The sequence below is a fragment of the Megalopta genalis genome, chromosome 7 (genome assembly GCF_051020955.1).
Source record: "Megalopta genalis isolate 19385.01 chromosome 7, iyMegGena1_principal, whole genome shotgun sequence".
Classification (NCBI taxonomy): domain Eukaryota; kingdom Metazoa; phylum Arthropoda; class Insecta; order Hymenoptera; family Halictidae; genus Megalopta; species Megalopta genalis.
Genome location: NC_135019.1, coordinates 1842617 through 1858479, shown reverse-complemented (window position 1 = coordinate 1858479; position 15863 = coordinate 1842617). Strand labels below are relative to the sequence as shown.

At 36.3% G+C, this 15863-nt stretch overlaps 1 protein-coding gene across 1 annotated transcript in view; it reads right to left on the bottom strand.

Moving 5' to 3' along the window:
• Window positions 1–15863, bottom strand: part of Invadolysin (leishmanolysin-like peptidase, invadolysin) — a 250768-nt gene that overhangs the window by 7288 nt on the left and 227617 nt on the right. Inside the window, exons 6-11 of the mRNA XM_076523715.1 lie at window positions 12208–12319; window positions 10612–10793; window positions 10323–10526; window positions 3639–3864; window positions 1262–1455; window positions 1029–1161 (exon numbers count right to left, since the gene is read on the bottom strand). Of these exons, the coding sequence (XP_076379830.1) occupies window positions 1029–1161; window positions 1262–1455; window positions 3639–3864; window positions 10323–10526; window positions 10612–10793; window positions 12208–12319 (1051 nt within the window). The remainder of the gene's footprint in view (window positions 1–1028; window positions 1162–1261; window positions 1456–3638; window positions 3865–10322; window positions 10527–10611; window positions 10794–12207; window positions 12320–15863) is intronic.

Genomic DNA, 15863 nt, shown 5'->3' with positions numbered 1-15863 from the left:
TATAATTATATATTTAATATAAATATAATATATAAATATTATAACATATAATATAATATATAAATATTATAATATATAATATAATATATAAATATTAGAATATATAATATAACAGAATATAGCTCCCGGTGTCAAGAAAACGAACGATTAAAAATAGAACTAATTATCGATATTTTATTTGAGCAATGATCAGCAAACTACAGGGTGTCTCATAATTATGTTAACATCCGGAAATTGATAATAGCACTCGAGCGATTCCTCAGGTCATTTGAAGCAACCTTTTCCTTAGCGAAAATGCAATCCGCGGCTTCGTTTACGAGTTATTAACGAAAAACGGTGACCAATGAGAGGCAAGCTCGGCTGGAGCGAGATGGCCGAGCCAATGAGCGGAACTGGGCGTCGTCCGCTCGCTAGCCGAGCTCGCCTCTCATTGGTCAGTGTTTTTCGTTAATAACTCGTAAACGAAGCCGCGGATTGCATTTTCGCTAAGGAAAAAGTTGTTTCAAATGACGTCAGGAATCATACCGTTCCGGGTGTTAATATAATTATAGGAAATTGTAAATTGTAATGCAATAATTAATAGTAATAATGACTAATAACTAATGCAATAATTAATAATAATAATGACTAATAACTAATGCAATAATTAATAGTAATAATGACTAATAACTAATGCAATAATTAATAGTAATAATGACTAATAACTAGTGCAATAAATAATAAATGTAATTACAATGCATAACTTAATGCAAATTCCTATTCGTATAGATTACGTTCTAAATATAAATCAAGGCGAATTAACAAAATTCCTTTCAGTCATTAGAAAACATCATTTCAATGGAATAAAAATACTGTCGATTTTTCGTGTAGGCATTTCGCTAGTTTTCTTTTTTTACAAAGCACGCAACAAATACATAGAAACCCGTAGCATAATAAGAGTAGCACAGTTTAGATCTTGCAAATATGCTTGCAAATATGATGGGAAGGGGAATTTTTGTGAGAAAAGAAAAAGGGTGAAGAATTCGTACCTGGTATTTCCTAGGAAGCACTTGGGGATGTTTGATCAAGTTGCACAACGCGACCGATCTTCGATCGTCGGTGCACTCCGTTTGCAAAGGATCTTGTTTCACCTTGTTGCAAAAAGGATGAATCGATTTCCCCCTAAGAAATAATGTCAAAGACGCGTGAAAATATTGCGCAACGGATTAAGCTAATGTAACGAGATAAGAAGTAAACATTGGAAAAAGAAAGAACCACTCACGACAAACGAGACGACTTAGCAGATATCCACTCTTTGCAGGATTTCATCGCGAAACTGCAACCCAGATTTCTGCCCCATCCTAATTCCTGGGCCATGGAATAATTCGCGCTGTACCAGCCTGTGTCTTCCATCAGTGCGAGCGTTATTCTCGAGTAAACTGGATTTTGCGTGTGTGTCCCTGTCATTGCTTCGTTCTGCGGAAACAATGGCAGTAACAATTATTGCCTTATTCAAAGGATGGCGCCATTTACGACGACAATAATAATAATAATAATAATAATAATAATAATAATAATTTACAATACCAACGATAACAACAAAGACAATTAAACTTAATTAATCAATTATTATTTATACCCAATTGAACTGTGTTGTGTTTTATTAATTGTTTTTAACTGAACGCAGGGATTGACGTCGACGATAATAATAATAATAATAATAATAATAATAATAATAATAATAATAATAATAATAATAATAATAATAATAATAATAATAATAATAATAATAATAATAATAATAATAATAATAATAATAATAATAATAATAATAATAATAATAATAATAATAATAATAATAATAATAACAATAATAATAATAATAATTAATATAATAATATATTATTATTTATATTATTATAATTAATTATTATTTATATTAATAATAATTGGCGACGACGATAATAATAATAATAATAATAATAATAATAACAAAAATATCAATGATAACAATAAAGACAATTATAACTTAATTAATTAATTACTATTTATATTATTTATATAATAATAATATAATAATATATTATTATTTATATTATTATAATTAATTATTATTTATATTAATTTCTTTTAACTGAACGCAGGGATTGGCGACGACGATAATAATAATACCAATGATAATAACAAAGACGATTATAACTCAATTAATCAATTATTATTTATACTCAATTGAACTGTGTTGCGTTTTATTAAATTTTTTAAACCGAACGCAGGGATTGACGATCGATTGAAAGAAATAATGATCGTCGATCGTCGATTTAATCAATAATCAAGTGTTTGTTTTAGCGAACCGCGGCTACGCATAAATCAGAAACTCAGTCGCTAATTGCAATTGATGGTTAAATATTTGCGATCGTTAATTACGTATCGCATAAACGCAAGCTCTGCCAGCGGTTGTTCCGAAGTTGAGCGACGGAAACAATCGGAGAAAAAACTCGGTACTCTACGGAAATGTGGTGCGCGTGATTCTGACAATGGGATAATTATTTGTCTTGCCGAAAGAACAGGTCGTATTAGGTTGAAAGCGGTCCTGCCAAAGAAATCTTGACGTTTCGTATTACCCGGAATATTCTGGAAAATCGCGCGAGATACAGGGGAAAAAGTTGAATTAAAAGTTGCAGTGCTTTTTACGGTCTGTATTGCGAATGCGAGATACCACATGCCAATTTTTTGAAGTTTTATTTCTGCAATACAGACTATGACAAAGACCGCAACTTTTAATTTAAAATGTTTTCCCGTATTTCATATAAGCTTCCATAATATTCGCGGAAATATAAAAAGATCATGATTTTTTTTTTTTACTTTTTTTGGGAAGTTGTTTACCAGAGCGGGGAAAAATTGTTGCATTGTTAGCATCGGACGAACTACATTTGTACAAAGTTTCGCTCTTTTTTTTGTTGTTTTGTTTATCCCCGTGCTGTTTCATAAATACATAGGGTGTACCGCGTAACTTGCGTCGGCGTGTTTCGAACAATTCCGTTGGTCCGATAAACAAGCGTTCCAAATAAAAGTTAACACGTCACGTAGCATTTTATTTTAATTTCATGCGACGACACGCATCGCGGAATTATCGCGTCGATCGTCGGCACTCGCGACGCTCGAAAAACGAAATTTCAAATTCAGTTAAGAACATCGGAATTTGCCGGTTAAAATTCATCGAAGCGCGTCGACATTCTTCTCCCCTTTTTATTGATTTTCTTTTATAAAATTAATATAATATAATATATATTATATATATATTATATTATATTAATTTTATATATATATAAATTATATATTTTATATTATAGTACAATATTATATATAATATTATTATAGTATAATATATAATATATATATATATAATTATAATATATATATTATATATAATATAATTAATATAATATATATAATATAATTTCTTGTACAAAACTTTCTTCAGATCTTATTCACAAAATCCTAATCGCCGTGTACGTGTTACAGCTGATGAGTGAACGTGATTAAACAGCTGATTAAACATTGGCGAACTTTGCAACCCGAGAATACTAATCGAGAGAAAAAAAAATTCGTCTACCATGAACTGATTATTTTTTGCGAGCACTGTAGCAACGCGTACTCACCTCGAACACTCGCTTCTCCCAATGTGTCAGAGCAGTACCAGGCTCTCCTTGATCTTCTAATTCCGCGCCCTCCAATTCCGGACAATTGAAGTGTGCTTGCACCTCCGCTCGAACCTTCGGTGTAACTATCATTTGGATCGATCTCTTCACGGAGCCGTCGTGCACTTGCCAGTGCGGTCTAACCACCGTCTTGATGGTGTTCTCGCTCCATTGGTGCGTTTGTAACCTGTCGATGCCAAGCATTAAACGTTGCTCTAATTGACGATGTACAGTGAGTCGCGTTAATATTCGAACACCTTTGCGAGCAGAGCAACTTCTTCAACCAGTCAGCTGTGTTTGACGAATATACTCGTCGTGAAGAAGTGGCAGAATTTTGTGTCACGACGAGTATACTCGTCACGTAGAAGTGGCAAAATTTGGTGCCACGACGAATATACTCGTCGTAGAGAAGAGGCAGTATTTTGTGTCACGACGAGTATACTCGTCACATAGAAGTGGTAGAATTTGTGTCACGACGAGTATACTTGTCACTGAGAAGTGGCAGAATTTTGTGTGACGATGAGTATACTCGTCACTGCGAAGTGGCAGAATTTTGTATCACGACGAATATACTCGTCATGGAGAATTGGCAGAATTTTCTGTCACGACGTAAATACTCGTCGTGAGTAAAAAGTAGTGCCCATTAATTGTCAATTATAAAATTGTTAATTTTATAAAATAAAACCGTCTTTTCGATGCAATATTTTTTCGACGAGTATACTCGTCGTCGCTTGATTATCGCCACAGCTAACTGGTTAATATACAGGGTGTTCCAAAAATGTCTTGCAATCTGGAAACGAGGGATTCCCGAGGTCATTTGAAGTACTTTTTCGACTCGTATTTTTTTCGAGCCGTTACAGAGACCGATTTACTTAGGCAACGTCTACAATTTTTGTTGAACATTGCAATTGGTTCGACTGAAAGAAAACAAAAATAAGAAACTCGAATGCATTCGTGGCGATTCTATTTTTCTGAGGCTGCACGTGGACAAATATTTGAGAAAGTTTCATGGGATTTGAATTTTCTATGGAGTGTGAGACCCCAAAAAACCTTTAACGGGCTGTGGGAATTGCTTTCCCGTTTTTACGAATTGGAAAAAAAGCGTTCTCTCTGAAAATTGATACGTTGATTCAGATTTTGTATTGTGCCCAATAAAAACACGGATAGCAGCACGATCGCGACAGGGACACGGGATTATTTATTGCAGCGGTCATTGTAAATTATTCACGGCGCCAAATATTGACTGCGATTAAATCGGTGACAGCTGGAAACTGATTCACAATTTTAGAACGAAACGTATTTTGACATACGGCTCCTCTGTATTGCAGCAGTCATATCTATCCCGTGTGTTCATGGAATTATAGGCGTGCAAATGATTTCGAGTGAAATCACTTTGTTTTTCAATATTTTACCTGGTGGAGGGCTATCAATAAGATTATTGAAAGCTGTGTTGCAACAATATGGTTAGAAGTATTCCTTTAAATAATAATTCTAAAAAATATTCCTTATATATATAATTCATAATTCATTTATATTATTAAAATAATATAAATATAATATGATATAATATAATATAATATAATATAATATAATATAATATAATATAATATAATATAATATAATATAATATAATATAATATAATATAATATAATATAATATAATATAATATAATATAATATAATATAATATAATATAATATAATATAATATAATATAATATAATATAATATAATATAATATAATATAATATAATATAATATAATATAATATAATATAATATAATATAATATAATATAATATAATATAATATAATATATATAATATAATATAATATAATATTTCTTAGAATTATTATTATATGTATATGTATATGTACTTGCATTTTTAGTAATTTATTGAATACGACTGGAATTGTTATCGATACTAATCAGAACTTCTTCGTTATTACTAGTTCATACAAAAACCATAAAAAGAAAATTTATATTGCCTATCTAGATTTACAAAACGAAGCTACAACAACAAACGTATAGAATCTTATTTCGATTTAATAGAAACTATTAATATTGATAACAAAATAACACTAATAACATTATTTAATAAATTCAATTGGAAATTGACGGAATATTATTAAACGAGAGATTAAAAAGCTATGAATCGTAGACTTAAAAAAAAGAGAATGTACCAAAGTTTTCATTGGATAAAATCAGCAATCTGAAAACAAATGTATAATTTTTGCAAGATTCTTGTCACGCCACCCAGTGCAATATGAATTGCATAACAATGTACCAGTCAGAGTTAAATCGAAGCGAACACGGTTACAATTCTCTTTTTATTTATATTTAAAGAAGATTGAATAACATGCATATATTTAATAAATTCTGATGGAAATATTCATGACCGGACTGGTGATATTTATGCATTTATGGAAAGTGCATATTTTTGCAACGCGGGTAAATATATAAATCAAGAAGATCTAATTTATTTTTTCTTTTTTCTTTTCTATTTCCTTTCTCGTATAAATCAAGAAGATCTAACATCGTCTCTATTTTCGTTACCTTCGATTCTAAGTTTTGTAAAATGAATGAGAATGAAAATTTGCAAAGTTAATTACAGAGATCTGCAGTAAATAATAACTATAGAAATAATATTTATATTATACTCAAATCTGTATTTACAGAACGAAACTACGATAACAAATGTATAGTATTTTATTTCGATTTTATAGAAATTGATAACATCTATGCGCAGTAAATTCTGCTGAAAATATTTATAATTAATTTGGCACGATATTATACAGGGTTGGAAAACCATGAATCGTAGATTTTTAAAAGAACAATGTATCCGGATTCGTATTCCACAAGATTGGAATCCAAAACGATAAAAACAATTTTTACAATAACCTTGTCACACTATCCGAAACGAAATACAATAAATTCTCCCTAATTGACGCTCGGCTTGGAAACAAAAATGCGAAATTTGTAAAGAGAAAGCACGATTGTTCGAGCCTTTCGGCTCGTTTTTACAATCGTTGACAATCGGTAACTATAAAAACGAGCCGCGAGCATCGAATAATCGTATCACCTCTTCCCAAATTGTCCATTTTTCTGGACGACCCATGCGTCAATTAGAGAGACATTACTGTAATATGCATGAAAATGCACGCGTGAAATTAGTATGGCCACAAACTCAATTATAATTCGCAAGGCTCCTCTTCTCAAATTGTCCATTTTTCTGGACAATCCGAGCGTCAATTAGGGAGACATTACCGTAGTCGGATCCCTCCGAGGGGAAGCTAGATGACAACGGATTCCGTCGAGCAAAAATGGACAATTTGGGAAGAGTAGATACGATTATTCGAGCCTTGCAGCTCGTTTTTATAATCGTTGAAAATCGGTAACTATAAAAAACGAGTCGCAAGGCTCGAATTCGCAAGGTTCCTTTTCCCAAATTGTCCATTTTTCTGGATAGTCTGAGTGTCAATTAGGGAGACATTACCGTAGTCGGATCCCTCCGAGGGGAAGCTAGATGACAACGGATTCCGTCGAGCAAAAATGGACAATTTGGGAAGAGGAGATACGATTATTCGAGCCTTGCAGCCTTCGTTTTTATATTTCTTGACAATTCGTGACTATGAAAGCGAACCGAAAGGCTTGAATAATCGCATCTCCTCTTCCTAAATTGTCGCATTTTTGTGGACAATCTGAGCGTCAATTAGAGAGACCTGTATACCTTTTATAGTAATGTCTCCCAAACTGACGCACAGATTGCGTACAAAAATCGACAATTTGGGAAGAGGAGATTCGATTATTCAAGAATTGCACTTTGTTTTTATAGTTATCGATTATTATCGATACGTTAGGTATTACTATTGATATGTTAGATCGATCGCTAGATTATTAGAATTATTTAATAATTATGCGAATATTTCTGTGATTTTTTAATACGCTTCATTAACGATGCAATTCTCCCGAATTTTACTTCAGATTGTACATAAAAATCGACAATATATATTTGGGAAGAGGAGATACGATTATTCGAGCTTTCCAGCTCGCTTTTATAATCGTCGAAAATCGGTAACTATAAAAACGAGCTGCAAAGGCTCGAATAATCGTATCACCTCTTCCCAAATTGTCGATTTTTCTGAACGATCTATGCGTCAATCAGACAGACATTACTGTGACTTGCATGAAAATGCACGCGTGAAGTTAGTACCGAAGCACAAACTCAATTACAATTCCTCGCGTTCGGGGAAACAATATAGAGCTCTCCGTGGAAGCCTGTGTTTCGAAGAAATTTCGACGGGATAAGAAAATCGATCGCGAAACACTTTGACGTGCTCGATTCGGTATTCGCGTCGCAAGAAAATCTGCTGCAGCGCGCCAGACAGAGGGCGGAAGGTGAGAAAATGCAAACTCACGGTCACATGTACCGAAAGTTCGAAAGGCGAGGGTGGCGAGGAACAGACGAGATTCTTGCCACGCTGCTAGTTAAAGTAAAACGAAGGGTGCGAGGGAAAAAGGAACCGTGAAAAACGAGTAACACACCCACCTGCCAACGCCGGAACCGGGTTCGTTACGGTCCGTCGACCCGAATAAAACCAAGGACACAAGGAATTTTCCAATTTTAAAGGCAGATGCACCGATGCCAAGGCGGTGTTCGGAGAAGCATACGTGAGGAGAAAAGCTCTCGCTGGCGGCGGCGGCGGCGGCGAGAAAGACGAGAGGACGCAGGACGTTATTGCTGTCTTTTTCGGATCGCACGAATGAACCCCGGTCTCTCCGCGTGTTGAATTAATTTCACGCTGTTACTACATTAAAACCGAAACTCTAAATTCGGGTCTATGAGCTGCCGTAATTGAATTTAAGACGCGGCCCAAGCCAATCGGGTTATCGAAATTAATCCTTCGTAGTTAGGCCGAGGCTTTGAAGTCCCGTGACGATTTTGCAATTTTTTTTAAATTCTATTTTTAGGTACAACGTGTGGTGAACAAGATATATTTTTCAGCAACAGAACGACGGAGCTTGGATCCAATATCCGTTGTATCTATAATCGGATGTTCCAGTTTCTGATAATATCGTGTTTCATTCGGATAGAGTAAATTCTCCCTAATTGACGCTCAGCTTGGAAACAGAAATGGACGATTTGGGTAGTGGAGGTACGATTGTTCGAGCCTCGCGGCTCGTTTTCATAGTTACCGATTGCCAATAACTATGAAAAGTAAGCTGAATAATCGCACCTCATTTTCCCAAATTGTCCATTTTTGTGCATAATCTGAGCGTCAATTGGGGAGAATTTACTGTTCAAGCTGTTTGCTGGTCAATTAAGGAGAATTTATTGCATATGTGGACAATGGAATTATTTCCTCAGGTTTCAAAATAAATACTAGTATTCAATTTTTGAGTTTGTTGGCGTGGCAGACGAAGCGTTAAAACGTTATCTACTACAGTAAATATTCTCAAATTATCCCTCAAATTGATCTAACTTAGAATTCTATTAAAACTTGTAACTGCGATAAATTCTCTCCAATTGTCCCTCAGCTTGTAAACAAAAATGGACAGTTTGGGAAGAGGAGATACGGTTATTCGAGTCTTGCACCTCGTTTTTATACTTGCTGATTGTTAATAGTTATAAAAATGAGAGACGCAAGGCTCGCGGCTCGTTTTTTTTATAGTTACCTATTGTCAAGAACTATAAAAACGAGAGACACAAGGCTCGCATAATCGTGTCTCCTCTTCCCAAATTCTCCATTTTTGTTCGCAAGCCGAGGGATAGACAATTGGAGAGAATTTACCGCAATTACAAGTTTTAATAGGATTGAACGCATCGAACACAAATTTAACGCAGTTCCAAATCTTATAGATCCAATACAAATTGTAGTCCAGAATCGACTTTTGTAGTCAAAATCATAATTCTAATATAGTCATTATATATATAGTCATAATATATATTATGGCTATATTAGAATTATTATGAAGACTATAAAAGTCGATAATTATATCGATATATATTATGACTATATTAGAATTATTATGAAAACTATAAAAGTCGATTCTGGACTACAATTTGTATTGGATCTATATATATAGTCCATAATATAGTCATCATAATTCCAACGCGAATTCCAACGGGTCAACTCTAAAACCTTATATTTTGAACCCTAATCGTCAAAACTTGCAGTGTTTCGTACCCTAATCATTGGCCAGACTAAACCTACCCCAAGACTAAATCCCCAGACTAAACCTAATCGTCAAAACTTACGGTGTTTCGTACCCTAATCACTGGTCAGACTAAACCCATCCCAAGTTTAAGTGAATTAGGAGAATCTTTTGTATTTCGAAAGAGAGAACGCGCGACATTGCACAGCGCGTTTCCTAGCAACTATAGATATTATAACAGCACAGTGGTTAAATTAATTGCAGCTATTATACAAAGATATTAACTTTGCTACGGCAAATTAACGCTAATTACGTTGCAACAACGCCGTCGATACGAGATTAAAAATGAGAAAAAAAAAAGAAAAGAAAATTCACGTACACCTCTGGAATCGCGAAGCTGGGAACAATGAAGAGAAACGCGCGGTTCGTCTTCGAATATGCAAGATGATAATGACAAGCAACGGATAAATGTTATGAGAAATCTGCTCACGTTTCGTTCAACGCTGGTTTGCCGGTGTCGGGCCGTCTAGGAGTTCTCGGCTCGCCGTTCTCATCTCGATAAAAGGCGTACAGGCTCACGGAAAATCCTAAGGCGTGCAATATTTCGTGTTTTACGGTGCTCAGCAGCGTTTCGAGTTCTTGGGGCTTCATGCTGATGCTCTCCGGGCAGAGATTGGCGTGACCAGCTATCGGCCTGAAACCCACTCGTTCGTTATTAGCCTCACGGGCGAGGAACCGATCGAAGGACGGCGGTGCAAATGGTTGCGAAATAATTTTACCGGTCTAACGCCGCTTCCTGTTGACAGTGAGCAGCGTACGCCACGGCTAAGCGTTTCTGGCATCTCTCCGTTTGCATCGCTGATACGTAGAACACGAAATCAGCACCGTCGATCCCACGGCCAGCCTTACTGCCTTCTGCTATCCCGCAATTGTGGCCGGTCGCGTTACACGTACGGCAAACCTGGAATGTTGTATCGTTGGAGAATCGCGTAATCGGAAAAGTCTTGAAATAATCAATGATTTTGGTGAGAACGAGACATGCTTCATTAAATTACTAATAACTCGAGCACGGAATCAGGGTTACGCTTCTTTAAACGATCGGCGATTTGGAAAAATATCGTTTAAAGCTTTAAGTTCAGTTTTCGCACTATCATTTATACAGAGTGTCTCGAAAATGTCTCGCAATCCGAAAGTAGCGGGTTCCTCGGGTTATTTGAAGCAACTTTTTCCTTTGCAAAAATCTTCTCTGAGGCACCGTTAACGAGTTATTAACGAAAAACAGTGACCAATGAGAGGCGAGCTCGGCTGGCGCGAGGCGACCGAGCCAATGAGCGGAACTGGGCTTCGCGCGCTGGTTGGCTGGGCCGCCTCGCGTCAGCCGTACTCGATTCTTATTGGTCACTGTTTTTCGTTAATAACTCGTTAACGGTGCCTCGGAGAACATTTTTGTAAAGGTAGGAGCTGCTTCAAGTGATCCGAGGAACCCGCTATTTCCGGATTACGAGACATTTTTGGGACACCCTGTATACGCTACGTATTTTGTGGATATTATGCACTTATATGTATGTATTTGTTAATAGAATTCTATCGAAGCGATGGTAATTTCGGGTTAATATTATTAAGAGTTCTCATTCAGGAACAGCAAACATCTGCGCAGGCTTTATATTCGGATATGGTTGTTTTAAGTAAAATCAAAAAGACCGATATATCTTCGAAAAAACACACATAATAAAATATAATATAATATTTATCATAGACACACCGGATTTTTCAGAGTTAAAAGAATAGAAATTTTGATACTATTTCAAGATAAAAGCAAAATAACTCTCATTTACAGTATATATAATTTCATAAAAATTCATAAAAATTGACATGATCAGTTGATAAAAATTTGTGAGAATATCTAAGGTATTGAAGAATTGTGCAACGAGACACTAAGAGTTCATTACACACGTTGTCTTATGCAACAATAACAAGATCGAATTCACGATTCAATTTAAAATCGTTTTTCCATAGGTGTTGTAATAAACGTGCCCGGGATAAAGGAAATCGAATCATTTTCCGCGAAAGTAATTCCAGAATTTCAAATAATAGAATCCGAAATCGGTGATTTAACTGTCGACAGGGGCGGGCTTATCGAATAAAGAAAATTCAATAATTTCCCGTGCGAGCATTTCTAGAATTTCAATAATTTTAAAATAAAATGTGAAATTGTGTGTGTGTGTGTGTGTGTGCTGACTCGATTGACAATGGTGGGTTTTATCGAATGAGGAGAATTCAATCGTTCCGCGTAAAAGCATTTCTAGAACTTCAATAAGTCTAAAATCAAATCTGCGAACGGACGTTCTCGGCTACAGAAGGAATTTTACTCTTACATCGAGATGATCTTCTGGGACGACCACGTCACCGCATATTGTGGTAGGGCGGCAAGTATCTATACAGTGTGTATGGTGATCTTTCACGAAGACTTGATTGCTTTCGCATTTCCTGCAACATAAAATAATCAAACGTTATGCGCATTAACTCCGGCGTGCTGTGCTTGACGAGTATACTCGTCGTGGAGTGACGATATAATTAATATATCGTATTAATATATATAATATAATATAATAATATATAATATATAATGATATAATATTATAATATATTATATATAATAAATATATAAATAATATATATATATATATAAATAAATAAATAATAAATATAATATAAATAAATAGTATATAAATATAATATAATAATATAATATTAATATATATATTATATGTTTAATATATATAAATATAACTGGTTAACATAGTATTATAATAACAGATTAATATAATATTCCTGAGGCCATTTGAAGTAACTTTTTCCTCAGCGAAAATGCAATCCACGCCTTTGTTTGCGAGTTATTAACGAAAAACACTGACCAATGAGAGACGAGCACGCCTAGCGCTAGGCGCGGAACTAGCCAATCAGCGGAATTGCACTTCGACCGCTCGTTGGCTCAACCGCCTTGTACCAGCTGAGCTCGCCTCTCATTGGTCGATGTATTTCTTTAATAACTCGCAAACAAAGCCACGGATCGCATTTTCGCTGAGGAAAAAGTTACTTCGAATAACCTCAGGAATCACCCCTTTCCATGATATTAACCTAATTACGGGACACCCTGTGTATTCCGTAATGTCCAGAAAAACCGTCAATATTAATTTTTCCAATAATCTATCACGCGGAGGTTCGCCTCGGAGAAAACTTTAAGATTTAAGACTTCGTGTTTCATTAGCGAATCCTGTGCCAGAAAATTGATGACCTAAACTCCAGCGCCTAGTTTCATATGCATCGCATTGTAGAGATCCAGTTCAGATTTTATATTATGCATAAGGTCACGGAGAACGTATCGATGTCTGGTTTATTCTAAGAAACCGCCACGACGACGTTAAAATAACAGGAAACCGAACAGCGGCTGTACTACTATACGATCAAATTATGGCAAACGAATGTTCCAATTTTCTTGAAAATTCTTATTGCGCCCACGAGCTCTTTCGGCTCGAGCACCGGATATATCCGGCATCCATCTGGTCACCTGTGTGGCCGAGCGCCGGATATACAGGCTGTTCCAAAATTATGGTATTTCCGGGAAATGAGGGGTTCCCGAGATCGTTTGAAGCAACTTTTTCCTCAGCGAAAATATTCTACGAGGCTTCGTTCACGAGTTATCGACGGAAAACAGTGACCAATGAGAGACGAGCTCGATTGGCGCGAGGCGGCCGAGCCAACGAGCGCGCGAAGCCCAGATCCGCTGATTGGCTCGGCTGCCTTGCGCCAACCGAGCTCGTCTTTGATTGGTCAGTGTTTTTCGTTAATAACTCGTGAACGAAGCATCGTAGAACATTTTCGCTAAGGAAAAAGTTGCTACAAACGACTCCAGGAACCCCTCGTTTCCCGGAAATACCATAATTTTGGGACACCCTGTATACCGGCATCCATCCGATGACCGGTATGGACAAGCGCCGAATACATCTGGCATTCGTGCGAGCCATATTTCTGACATATTAGAAATTAGTCTAACAAAGTCTTTTCTTACAAGGATTCCGAAAAAAACAGCTACAGGTATAATCGTCGTTTGATCCGAATTGATTTACAAAATTCGAGGTTACATTTTTGTTCGAAACTTCTTCATAGATTTGAACATATTGTAGGCCCTTTACAGAATGTTTACAGGAAACGAAAGATTTAGAAACGGATTAAGCACAGTTATTACTTGAGAAAATCTTCGTACAAAATTGGACCGACCCAGCACCATGTGCTATGTGCGCATTTTCGGCGCGCCACCCCGTACAGTGGTAGTGTCACGGCTGACAGCGCGCTCGTACTGAAAGGGTTAAAGTTAATTTACAGCCGACGAGCGACAATCGCGTTCATCGTTTTTCGCGATCATTTGGTCGCGCGAGGGTTGCGCCACGAGGTTGCACGAGGACGTCCGACTGCGAGCAACCGCTTAATTTGCACGGATTTCTAAGTTGAGGCGTGGGTCAAGTGTTTTGCAAACACGGGACTACCGTCTCCCCGTAACTGCGTCGTCGTCGTCGTCGTCCCGTTCGAAACGGGATACGTCTTAATTAACGCAATTAATATATGCTTATCCTGTGGCGCGCTGGTTAGCATCAATTAGTGTCAGTCGCGGCGTGTGCCTTGTAACGGACGATCGTCATCTGTCTTGGAGTAAGACGGACAATCGGTGTATATACGACGCGCGACATCGATTCGAAGCTTCGGCGGCCAGCAAATTTTGACAGTAATTACCGGCCTGTCGATGTTTACGTAAATTTATGGCCACCCGCGCGAAAGTAAATATGATTCGACGTCGGAGAGTGATTTCGTTCGAGGGGAATCTCGTTTGCCACGCGTCCGAAATATAGAGCGATCGTTTCGAAACGAATCGTTTCGTCGATTTCGATTCTGTTTGCCGGACACACATTCCGTATAAATATGATACACACGCTTTACATTTAACCCTTTCGCTACGGAGCGAGTATTATCGAGTAGTTGGCACTGAAGTACGGAATGTATTTCTGGTTCCAAGTTTTCCGTAGTCCGAATATATTCAGATTTTTGTGATCTCGAGCACGTTACCGTTTGTCTCGCATGGCAAACGCTTTCGGTATCGGTATTTTCACTTTCAGTATTTTCACTGTCACTCGTGAAAAATATTCTCCTAAATTTTCTTCTCCCCATGATTCGATGATGGGTCTAAAAAAATTAAATACTTTAAAACTCAACGTATTATCGCAAAGGCAGAAATTGAGTATTTACCCGTGAATTATCAAAATTAAGCCAACAAAATTATTTTAGAATTATAAACTCGTGTGAACCTTTTAATCGTTGCTATTATAAATTGCTGGTATATATCCGTCGCTGGCAATGTTCTAAAGAAGACTGAAACTGTGTATCATTGGAATAAAACACAATATCGTCTTGTCGATAGCGTCATATTTCATGATAGTCAATTGTTTAAGGCATGCAGCGTTGCCAGATACTCGATTAACAAAAGTGTCTCATGTAAAGTATGAAATAAAAGTATATATGGTATGAACGTATATATACGCTCTTCGTACCCGCGCGCCCACTTTTCCAGGGCGTATATATACGCTCTTCGTATATGAATGGTCATTCTTCGAGGGCGTATATATATATTGTTGCGAATTACACCATTTCTCTCGCGTCGCGGCATTTTATTAACAATAAGAATATTAACTATAACACAATTCGATACAAATACAATTCAGATCTTTCAGAAAAATGGGATGTTGATCGTTCGACGGTTCGATCTCGATTCTCCAATTGTCCGTTGGTAACACTCCTCCGTGGTAACCCCTATCTTCTATTATTCTTTAAGGAGTTGTTCACAACAGGGCAGTTTCACATTACAGCGACTATATATATACATATGTGATATACAGTTATATATATATATATATATATATATATATATATATATATATATATATATATATCTGTAATGTGAAACTACCCTGTTGTGAACAAC